General features: G+C 39.6%; 1 protein-coding gene across 2 annotated transcripts in view; it reads left to right on the top strand.

The window, feature by feature from the left end:
* Positions 1-12,090, top strand: part of SOS2 (SOS Ras/Rho guanine nucleotide exchange factor 2) — a gene marked incomplete at its 5' end in the record, with an annotated part of 54,354 nt that extends 42,264 nt beyond the window's left edge. For both annotated transcript variants that reach the window (XM_081999807.1, XM_081999806.1), the window contains 10 exons: positions 925-1,144; positions 2,104-2,223; positions 2,950-3,112; positions 4,108-4,225; positions 4,758-4,930; positions 6,564-6,680; positions 8,189-8,450; positions 9,299-9,340; positions 10,490-10,599; positions 10,916-12,090. In XM_081999807.1, coding sequence (XP_081855933.1) covers positions 925-1,144; positions 2,104-2,223; positions 2,950-3,112; positions 4,108-4,225; positions 4,758-4,930; positions 6,564-6,680; positions 8,189-8,450; positions 9,299-9,340; positions 10,490-10,599; positions 10,916-11,425 — 1,835 coding nt within the window. In that variant the 3' untranslated portion in view covers positions 11,426-12,090. The remainder of the gene's footprint in view (positions 1-924; positions 1,145-2,103; positions 2,224-2,949; positions 3,113-4,107; positions 4,226-4,757; positions 4,931-6,563; positions 6,681-8,188; positions 8,451-9,298; positions 9,341-10,489; positions 10,600-10,915) is intronic.

Raw genomic sequence — 12,090 nt, 5'->3', positions numbered from 1 at the left:
CTTCCTCCTCCCTGTGTTGTATTCATAGAGAATTCCTTCCAGGTTGGTTACTGAGAGGAGTTTTTTCCATCTTCTTCTCTCCCCATTTATTGAAAGTTCCAGCTGAAAATCATTAACCTTTTAGGAGAAAATACTTGACCCATTTGGTATCGATTCCTCCGGAGCAATCCCTTATGAACTAGCAGATTTTTTTGGCAGTTTACGTGGAGGGCAGCAGCGTTGGCATATCAATTTTAATCATTATCCTGGCAATTCTAGACTTTACTTTTCAGATTTCCAGACCATATATTGGGCAATATAATTCTGAGACAAACGTAGAGAACAGTAGTTTATCTTTTGCAGATGTCTCCATGCTAAATACTGCTGACCAGAGAGGAATAATTCAGTTTTGGTTAGTCTCTTATAAGCTATTTGTCTTGAACTGCTGAAGGTACTTTCTGTCTTGTCCACTATTCTGTATACTGTAAATGTTGGACTGATACTGTAAACATCTATTTTTTAAATCTTTTTGTTCTGCAGTGCACTAGTATAGCATGTTGCAAAGTTCTCACTTGAAGCTTGTTCACTTTTTTAGTTCTACTCTTCTAAGAAGATGAAGTTGGCAGTCAAAGTAGAGATGGTTGCAGCTGAGGGGGAAAAGTAAAATACAATGTGTACAGGGTCACTTTTTTCCACTCAAAAACTGTCAATAAATGTGGCTAAACACAACTGGACACACAAGAATTCATTCACATGTGTCTGCATTTGCCAACTGATACAGGTGCTAAGAAAAAAAATAGGGAATTACAAACCTAATTTGCACACAGAGATGTAGAATTTTTTGTGCATGTACAAATTTTTGTGGCATTGGTTTTATTAAATTATCAAAAATCAGTTAAGATGGTATTAAAAAGGGGGGGGGTGTTAATGGTTTCTGTTTTGCAGGAAAGTCCATGAAGAAGTGGGTGGAATCAATTGCTAAAATCATCAAGAGAAAGAAAGCTCAAGCAAATGGCATTAGTCACAATATCACCTTTGAGAGCCCACCTCCCCCAATCGAGTGGCACATTTGGCGAGTTGGGCACAGCGAAACGCTGGACCTCATGACTCTGCATCCTATAGAAATCGCTCGACAGCTGACACTTCTTGAGTCTGACCTTTATAGGTAGGATTGAACTAATACATGTCTTTTTTTAGATTATTTGAGCAAGAAAGGGTCCCAATTCGTAGAATCAGTCAAAAGTACATCCCCTTGACTTTCAGAGTTTATGGAAAGAGGTTTTCTTGCAATCTGCTTGATATCAAAATATACAAGGGGAAAAAAGGGGGTTTTTATCTCCATATCAGACTTCTGACAACATAAATAAGTACAGGAACGATACTAAAATACTACGAGTAGATAATACTAACTTGTAATGTCTCCTTGTTAAAAGCAAACCTAGTGTGACATTAATAAGAAATACTTGTTGCACCATAAAAAGAACACGATTGTCTCTGCTCCTTTCCTTTATAGCTGCATGGCAAAGGCCCAGGAGTTACATGCATATAACCATAGTACTGGTATGTCAAGGTCCTCTAATCTAATTCTGAAGACTTTTTTTGGTCTAGTACCATAAGTACTCTGCTGTTTCCTAGCTCTGTTGTTACCTGTGATAAATGGAGCTAGCCTTGATGTGAGAGCTAGGTTTTGCTGGGTAGAAATTCTTTAAGGTCTTACGAAACTCAAAGGTGAAGCATCCTTTCGTGTTTTAGTGACAGCAGGTTTTCAGTTGAAATAGGTGCTTTTCCCGCAGGTTGCTCTAAGTAATTCAGCTTCCTATTTTAAAAAAAAATTGTAACTGTCTTTAAGACGCTTTCAGGAAATTAAACTTACTCCTTTGTAATTTTCTTATCTAAAAATGCTTATTCAAAAATGCCAACTTCAATGAAGATAAGATGTATTTCCTTCTATATCAAATGCTCATCAAAAAGTTATTTTAAGTAACTGTTTTGCAGTAGATTAGATTGGATTTGTGAAACATCAAGTCATGATTGAGGGAAGAAATAATCTTTTAATGCAAATACAGAATGTACAATTCTTATTTGTATTGAGCTTTCTTCTGCATCTTGCTTTGTCGTTATCAGGGCAGTACAGCCATCTGAACTCGTTGGTAGTGTGTGGACTAAAGAAGATAAGGAAATTAATTCCCCAAATCTATTGAAAATGATTCGTCATACTACAAATCTTACTCTTTGGTTTGAAAAGTAAGTACAGGTGGTGATAGTGTAGTGGCATTAACTCCTACTGAAATTCAGAGAGAAACATTTTTCTGTTATTTGAATTCTGTTAACCTTGAATCTTGAGATGGCTGTAGGGTATTACAGTAGTTCCAGTTTTTGGTTCAAGGGTGCATGCCATGCCAATCACATATGCTCCCTCTTCCTGAGACTATACAATTTTTTTTCCAGTTATGTCCACTTGGTCAGCATGCGCCCTACTTACATTTCTACAGCACATCAAAAGGTGTTGAAGGCAGTGCAGGACTCAGCACCGCTTTTCTACATCTCTGATGAAAGCACTGTTATGTCTGTCCCCTTCTCTTAGCCTGTCTCCTCTTGTGGGCGGGATGTTCTGAGAACATGGCCAACGCTGCAGTCAGAAGGGTGTAGCAGCTTGTATGTGTATTCCTAACCTAGCGAGATAAAATACCACTGTATCTACAGTGGCATGAGAGTCACCCTACGTATCCTGGATCTTACTTGGGGTTTGCTTTATTATTTTACAGGATATGCCAAATCCTTTCTTGGCTTTCCAACTTGAACATGTGTACGATGCAATTACATAACTTTGTACTTGAGATTCTTGAGAGAGAGACAGAATGTGCTTACTCTATGTGCTGTACAGTTTTTGCTTGGAAAATTTTGATTTAGTACCTAGCAAAATGTCAGATTTTATTTATCAGTGTTTCTCAAATTACATCTTTTGATTAGGTGCATAGTGGAAACTGAGAACTTTGAAGAGCGAGTGGCTGTGCTGAGTAGGATTATAGAAATCCTGCAGGTTTTTCAAGATCTGAATAATTTCAATGGTGTTTTGGAGATCGTCAGTGCAATGAACTCTGTATCAGTGTACAGGCTAGATCACACATTTGAGGTAAGTTTTGGGCATTGCTTTTGCAAAAAAAACTAATCAGAATCCAGAAACGTATCACACACACTTCTGAAGTGAAATCCATAGTATCCATATCACACTTGCTTTCATGGAAGAAAATAAGTGTGAATTGTTCAGACATTTGAGAAAACACATGACATGGGCTGGGTGTCTCAAAGGGTTTGTAATGGGAAGTGGAGCTTTTCAGCAGATGTTTTCTTATTTGGGTGTCCAGCCCAAAAAGGGGAAACACCATGGCCATTCAATTGTTGTTTGTTGACCTGTCTGAAAAGAACTTGTTCCTTCAGTCCAGCATTTCATGGGTATGAAAGAGGAGGATCCCAGAGCTGAGAACTCTGACTGGAATACTGTAATACAGCATTTCCTACCCACACAAGAAATGTGGGGGTAGAAGAGCATGGGGAAGGGATAGCTAAAACTTGGATTTCAGTTGATCACAAGAACTTCTCTTGGATGAAAGAGTCTTAGACAATATAGATTGTCAGAGGCAGAGACAAATACCTGCTGAAACAATTTTAACCGACAGTAGGAAGAGAGGCTATTACACAAGCAGTGACTCTGGTTTTCACTTGCCAAGGAAAAGAAACACCTAGGATTTGGCAGCAAAGCCTCCCTTGGCTAAAATAGAAAAAGAAGCATGGATAAAATGTTTTGAGTTTTGTATGTCTTTGAAAGGCAGTACAAGGCCTTTAAGTTAAATTCAAAATTAAATGTTTAATTTTTATTACATTTAAAGACCAGGAACATGTTTACAAGTTGATAGACAAAACAATTGTTTACAATAGCCTCGTGATTCACATGACTATATTGTTGGACTGATAGTGCTGTACTCCAGAGCAAACCATTTACAAAAGATGTTCTTTCAAATCTGAATTTTGGTCCCTAAGTTTTGCACAGAGAGCTAGGGAATTGCCTTGTTTTTGCTAACATACTATTGAGAAGACTTGCATTCCTAATTTTTTTCTTTGACAACTTAGGCACTACAGGAAAGAAAAAAACGAGTTTTGGATGAAGCAGTAGAATTAAGTCAAGATCATTTTAAAAAATATCTAGCTAAGCTCAAGTCAATTAATCCACCCTGTGTGCCATTCTTTGGTAAGTAACACCACGGCAGGCTAATATTGTGTGTATTGTCAGTCTTAAGTTGAGTTTGATGCAGATGTGTTAATATTGCTTAAAGAGATCAGGGTTGTGTTTAGCTTTAAAGAATTCTTAATATAATGTGTGACTTCACCTTCCTAGGTTTGTAGTGTTTTTAGACTCAGTGTCTTTTATGTAAGTTTATTATTCTAGTTTAGTATACAGATTACTGGTATTATATTCATATGAATATTACCTTACTTTGTTTAACACTGCCTCCACATCAGTCATCTGTTCATGGCAATGACCTGCAGATGTTTTTTTCTAAACTCAGGTTCTCAAGTGAAGGAGATAAAACATCTTATTTCAATAATACATTGTTCCTATGTAAAACACAGACTTGTTTCATTCTTGCCAGCTAATAAACTGTCGGAGCATTAAAGGGAATGGTCTACCTATGCTCAGACTTTTTTATCATTCATCAGAAAGAATGAAATCAGCTCTTGGAATGAAAATGAACTTCAAAAAACACTTCTCTCTTTATCAGGAATATACCTAACAAATATTTTGAAGACAGAAGAAGGGAATCCTGACTTCCTTAAAAGACAAGGGAAAGAATTAATTAACTTCAGCAAAAGGAGAAAAGTGGCTGAAATTACAGGAGAAATTCAGCAGTATCAAAACCAGCCTTACTGTTTACGGATAGAGCCAGAAATTCGGGTAATTGAACATTAAATATTTGTTTGGGGGATAGGAGAGGGAAAAGAATGTACTTGACAAAAAATTGCCAAGTAATCTTCTAGTACGAGACCAAATCTTGCGTGAACAGTGACCATCAGAAGAGGGGGGAACAGTGGCTGGTAGACAACAAAATACCACAGCAAAGGACTAGCCAGAAGTGGGGATTTACTCACTTGGATTCTATGTTCTGGGTCTTGTTCATCCCCTTATTGTTCTGCAGCTTGGTATCAGAGAATTTTTTAGCAACAGAATGAGTAAGACATACTGACTAAACAGCAGAACTTTTTGGAGAAAAATCGGTTGCCTTTAACCTAAAATGCGCTGTACGAGCCCAGTGTGTTTAGTCCTTCAGGCATTCTGTAGTAACACCTCTGACCAAGGTCTACTGACCCTGCTAAGAGTCAGAGGATGTGTAGTTCAGCGCAAATACCAACAGCCGTTCAGCACAGCAGAAGCTAAGTGAATGCAGGGATGCACCAGTGTCAGCCACCCTTATCTTTAGAAATAAGAAAGGATGCTCAGGTGGTTATTTACCTAAGACAAAAACTAGTGAATCCCAGATAATTTAAAGGAAGATGGTGAAACAATGAGCCAGATGATGGTAGGTAGGTGTTTTTATATGGAGGTGATAAGAGCTTTAAGTACCCAACCATGCTTCCTAAGTGCACGGCTGATTGCAACCTTACCAAAAAAAGAGCAGTGTGGACAGCTCTCAGTCTTGGCTAGGGAACAGCAGCAGGTGGGAAGTGGCAAAGAAGTTGGTTGCATGAAGACTTAAGTGGGCAATAGCAGTGCTGTTTAAAATGTTATTTGCATTGTGTGTTTAATTGCTGTGGAAGTGTCTGGGAAGGGTTTAGGAGATTTACAGTATTCTTAAGCCAAGAAGTACATTAAGTTCAGGGGATGGCAGTATTTGCGCTGACAAAAAGAACAAATGGAAAATGCTGTAGCTCACCACCCAGAGACGCCAGCTGCAGCAGGGGCAGCTAACGCGGGACTGTCAGGCCGTCGGGGAGCTTTGTCCTGCCCGTGCCCTTGGTGCCAGCCCTGTCCTCACCATGCCTCCCTCCAGTCCTTGGGCCGTAGCGCTCTGTCCCTGCTTCTGACCTTCCTGCTTTTGCCCTCCGTCCCTTCCTGTTCTCTGTAGTTAATTGATCACATCCAAAGCACCTCTGAGAAATGGCGCGAGCATAACCTTGGCTTTCGCTACTGCATCGTCTGTATCCTGCTCCTTCCCAGATCTGTGACGTTAGCTTCTTCAGGCACGGGTGTGCTGTTGTGTGGCCTCTAACACCGCTGTGCTGTCCGTGATTGACAAGTCAAAAATATTAGCAAACAGGTTACAGAAGACTTCATTTACTGTGCCTAGTTATTTGAAGCAAGGTCATTCTTCTATTTCCGGAAATGTACCATATTACATTACCAGATCTTGATTATTTCTTGCATGGTATTATCTTGTATTTATTTCAGGGAATGTTTTACTCTGTTTTTCCTGGAAATGAGCTTCACAGTGGTGAAAAGCTAGATTTTTAATCAGTTAATTATGAGCATTTCATTAAGATTCTGTGTATATGCTTATTTTTTAAATATTATTGATGCTTGTTTCATTTAGAAATTCTTTGAGAATCTCAATCCTATGGGGAAGATACCAGAAAAAGAGTTTACAGATTATCTGTTCAACAAGTCATTAGAAATTGAACCTCGAAACTGCAAGCAACCACCTAGATTTGTAAGTGTCGTCCTGCACATTAAATAGCTAAAATCCACTACCCATTATGAAAAAGAATTACGTCATTAACTTAATAAGCCATATATATTTCCTTCAGAATTCTATATCATGAGATGATGTTAAAATACTTATTTCAGGCGTTTGTCATTAATAAAACACACTACCTTTGGCTTATTTTAGAATGAACATTGTTTTGGCAAAACCCAAAATATTACGATTTAAATTTAGGTTTCTTAGCATATAGTAATTTGATAGAATATGTAATAACATTTTTCATTTCACAGTATCAAAACTTATTAATATTAATTGAAATACAGATTTTATGCATAATTGATGTGTTAAGTTTTCTTTAAGTAGAAGTTAATTTCTATTTTTCTTTTGTCTAAATGTTTCACATTGTTACAAAAACTGAAGTATATCACAGAATTGATTAAGGTGCAGCCTTCTTGCTGATCAAAATACAGTTCAATTCAAAGGAGTAGCAATCTTGTTTTTTAAGAAAATAGCCCAGAGCTCTTTTTTTAAGCAGGAAGATCACTCTCTGGAATGCTTGGGGTTTTTATATGTTGTTATTGTACTTCTGAGGAGCTGGGGACATCTCCTCAGATGTCATGGACATGGGAGAACTATAAATCATTTTAGCAATCTCCTGTTAGGGGGATGAGTGAGATGATACTACAAACATGGCAAGAACGTGACTGAAATTGCTGTTGCAAAAACACTGCTTGCATAATTTCTTTAAAACATTTTCTAAAAATAGATATTCAGTCTCAGTCATCTGGGCATGAATTCTTTACAGTTCATGTTTTCCAAAGCCGATATTCTCACTGGAATTTCAGGAAAGTCCAGTTCTGGGTACTGTAATGTGGTGGAGTTGTGCATACCACCGTAGGATGGGAACGTAATTCATCTTCAAGGAATCGGCTTTGATCTGTGCTGTGTCACACCTGAGTCTAATGAGGCTTGTTTCATTCACACCAGAGACATGCGCGTAAGAATTTTGTCCTGAGTAACCCAGAGGACGTAGACAACGTGCATCTGAGCGTGTCCTTGATCTTGGACGTGTGTAGGGGCCTGGTGACCTGCTGTGGTACAAGCACAAAGCATGTCTTACGGTGCTGTTATGAGGCTCTTCTGCAGGCCTATGGGGGCACTTGAAATCCCTCTCTCTCTCACAAGCTTGTGACGGGCTCTTCCCTGTATTTTGTCCTGATTGGCATGTGTCTGCAACTTGATTCTTCATTCTTCACAGCTGTGAAAAAAAAAAAAATTTTTAAATTACTAAGCTAGGCAAAAAGATTTATTAAGCTGCCTCCATAACTTTTCAGTAAACTTCTGCTGTATAGATACCAACAGGCTGAACCTGACGTCAATTGTAGAAAGGCTGTAATACCATTTAAAGTGCATTTGACAAGTACTTTTAAAAATATCTCCTAGAGACTTGGCAATTTTGCTATCTGAAAGCAAAAGTATCTGTTAGCAGTACTAACCAGCTTTACTTTCTCCAGCCTAGAAAAACAACATACCCCCTGAAATCTCCTGGGATAAGGCCTAACACTGGCAGACACGGCTCCACCTCTGGCACCTTGAGAAGCCATCCATTGCCACTTGAAAAGGAACCGAGTAAGATAAGTTTCAGTAGAATTACTGAGGCAGAGCATGAATCAACAGTATCGGCACCAACTTCTCCAAACACACCGTCTACGCCGCCAGTGTCTGCTTCCTCGGAGTTCAGTGTGTTTTTAGATATTGATCTCAACAGCTCTTATGGTAAATGTGCAGGATGTTGTAATAATTGTTGTTACTGTCCCCCAGGCTTCCAAAATGTATTGGTGCGTATGCCAGCCTTTTAAAAAAAAAGTTGCAAAATTTAGTTGTGGACTATGAAGTTCTTGCGTCAGTGTTACGTGTACTGCGGTTTGGAAATCCCTGCTGTAAGTAGTTCCATAACAAGTGACATTTCCAGTCTTTTTACCTGCTGGAGCTGAGGCAGTCTGTTACGGGAGATGTCCCCACGAGGCACTACTGTGCAGGGGCTATGCCAGCTTTACCACCAGTGGCACATCCGTAGAGAGAAGCGGTGCCAAGGACCTAGCATCCACACCAGTGTGCGTTTCAGGAGTGGTCCTGTGGACTGATCACACTCTAGTGATTCTGGTTTCATTTCCTTTGAAGGGAATCCAGTCGGTGTGTTTTGAGATGTGAACCGAAGTGCCAGAAGTGGGGATGGTCAGGGCACTCACTCCACAACGCAGTCTTGATTTAAAAAATTACACTGTTAGTTCAGACACGTTGATAACGCTCCCAAGTTTTTCTTGTAGCTGTGTGGTGAGGGGCAAAAGTGTCAATTTTTATATGGCAAATGCTGAGGGCATGCAGGGAAAGTGAACAACAACGTGGTAGTGTCAGAACAGAGTAGAATAAAGAAATTTAATTCCCAGCATAAGTTAAAATCTCTAGGTCAGGAATATTTTACACAGGAAAGTTTAATTCATGTTAGCAATAGATAAACTTGGAGATTATGGTGATCTTTGAGGTCATTTGCAAGCATATGTTATGTGCTGTTGTAGTGCAGTTGTTCTGTGTGGAAAGTTTTTAATCAGTTTTTCATTTAACAGGTAACAATAGCATCTTCGCTCCCATCAGTTTGCCACAGTCGAGTGAGTACCATAACTCTTAAATGTTTTATTTAACTCTGCTTTTCCTGGTTTCAGGAGAGCTGAATGGGAATTAAAACCTGAAAACTGGGATGAAAACATGGGCTGCATTCATTAGGGTTCTGAGAGGATTTTTTTTATACAGATTTCAGATCAAATGTCCAGTAAAGAATGTGAAGTCTAAAAATTGTCTGGTTTGGTTTGTTTCTTTTTCCTCAGGCTCTGGTATAATTTTGCTTGTATTTTGAATGTCCTTGATGATTATTTTGTTTGACTAATGCTACAAATGAAGCAACTTGATAATTTCGTATTACCACTTAGTGAAAATAACTGTTCTGTTGCTGGGAAAGAAGAGGTGCTTTTTGTACCACAGCTGTGAGGGATATCCTGTATTCATCTGTGTTTTCAGCTTCTCTTTTTACTGCCTTATTACACAGGCACATACACTTTTTCATAATATGATTAACATTTCAAACTGGAGAGGTGTCTGATGTGTTGATACAGAACTCTGTGCACTTCTAAGAGAAAAAGCAAAGTTGTGAAAAAAGTTGCAAATAGAGGCTGGGGAGTTGTGTTGTTTCTTAACTTTGAGGATTTTTCCCCCCCCCCCCTGTAAAAAGGACAGACTAGAAACGTCCTAAAATGCTGTAAGAGTTGATATCGTCTGTGCTGTTCAGTGTGTAATTCTACTTTAGAAGTGTTGCAGACCTGTTAACAAAGCCTCTAAATTTCTGAATTTGAACATGCACCCATACGGCTGAGAGAACAAGCTTCCACTCCGAAGTGTAATTGAGGCATGTGGGCAAACTGCAGGCACTGTGGTTAACCGGGGGTAAATTCTGCAATATAGAGGGGATTGCAGGGAAGGTTATTTACGTGCTCGCTAGGAGTTTGTTTATTTTTCTGTCCTCTAGCATTGCCTGTTAAACTGTCGATGTGTATCTTTGATACTGGAAGTAGGAAACCATTTTGTGAGGAGTATATCTGACTAAAGAAACAAATAAGAATTTCATACAACTGAAGTTAATGGTTCGTGTTGCTGTTGAGGACAAAGATCTGCTTATTTGAGTTGCTTCTAGTTTGGTTTAATATTCTAGAATATGTTCCTCAGATACTGCATGAGCAGTGAAATGTTTGCTTTCCTCTCTCCAGAGACTTTCTTCAGCTCATGGGGTAGCTTTCCTAAACTAAGTGATGAGCCTCAAAATCCTCCTCCACTTCCTCCACGAAAAAAGATGGATCAGGATGCATCTAATGCTAAGGTATTTCTGTCCTATATTGAATAACTTTGATAATAAACCAGGGAACATCTATCCAAGACTTTGTTAGTCTAAAAGACTTTCAAATGCAGTGCTCCAGTTGCCCTTTTGAGGTTTCAGGTTCCCAGTGTCCAGTTTCTGCTAGCTACTTCAGGAACATAGTGGTCCTGTTCGGATCAAAGAGATGGCCACACCAGTATGATGTTTCTGTCAGCAGCAGTAGCAGAGACATCAAGAGAATTCTGCATCTGTCAGAAGATACGTTCTTTATCTAAACATCTACATTTCTTACAAGGTCTTTTTCTCTGTAATGTTGTAGGGAAGTTTAAAGTCGGATGACGACCCTCCAGCAATTCCACCTCGGCAGCCGCCGCCTCCAAAGATACAACCTCGTGCTCCTGCTTACACTAACCCCTTTGACCAGCCACTGCACAGCCCTCCTCCACCACCCCCCCGTGACCCTCTTCCTGATACTCCACCACCGGTACCGCTCCGGCCACCTGAACACTTTATCAACTGCCCTCTAAACCTTCAGCCACCGCCGGTGGGACGCTTGCACAGAGATCCCGACTGGTTCAGGGAGGCGAGCACAGGCCCCAGCTCTCCCGGCACTCCTCCCAGCACGCCCTCTCCCAGGGTACTGCGCCGCTGCTGCGTGATCAGCACAAGTCACAACAACCTGGTTCACCCGCCTGCGCCCCCGGTCCCACCCCGGCACAATTCGAGCCCTCAGTTACCAAAACTGCCACCAAAGACTTACAAAAGGGAGCTCTCCCACCCTCCTTTGCACAGACTGTCTTTGCTAGAAAATGCAGAAACTCCTCAATGACCTTAGCCATAGTAGTCATTGACACTGGAATAGTATTTGTAAAGTTCCTTTTTTTTATTTATTCAAAAAGGCAGTGTATTTTAGTACTTTCACAAATTATGCTCTTAAAGTGCTGCTGATCAAAAAAAAAAAAAAAAGAGTTTAAATTGGAAAAATAAGACTACACACTCTCTAGCCTGCGTCTGTTCAACAGCATTACCCTCAGGTGATCAGCAGCATTGCCTTGTTTCACATCCTCAGTGCCGACAGTTATGCCAGTATACAAAATATATCTTTTGCACTGTAAACTACACTAAATGAATTTAAACTGACATCATTTAATTGCACTGAGCCAAAAAGGGTGCGTCTGTGGAATTTTTTCAAATTTGAGCACTAGTGGCCTTTTTTTTTAATTTAAAAAAAAAAAAAAAAAGAACGATGGGATGATTACACAACACGACATACACAGTGTTACCCATTTTAAACCTCTGGCCACTTGCCTTCTAACGTCGTGTAAGCTTGGAGGTTCATGAGCGACAGCTACTGTTCTCGAATATTTTAATGCCGTGTCTTAATTGCCATTGATTTGCTGCTGAAGATGAAAAATAGGTTGAAATCTAAATACCAAAATATTCAGTTGGTCTTGATTATTTTGAGAAGGGATGGACAAGGACTACCGGTCTCGG

The sequence above is a fragment of the Phaethon aethereus genome (assembly GCF_964289735.1).
Source record: "Phaethon aethereus genome assembly, chromosome: 5".
Lineage (NCBI taxonomy): Eukaryota > Metazoa > Chordata > Aves > Phaethontiformes > Phaethontidae > Phaethon > Phaethon aethereus.
The sequence above is the reverse complement of the archived record's forward strand: the minus strand, read 5'-3'. Positions and strand labels throughout refer to the sequence as shown.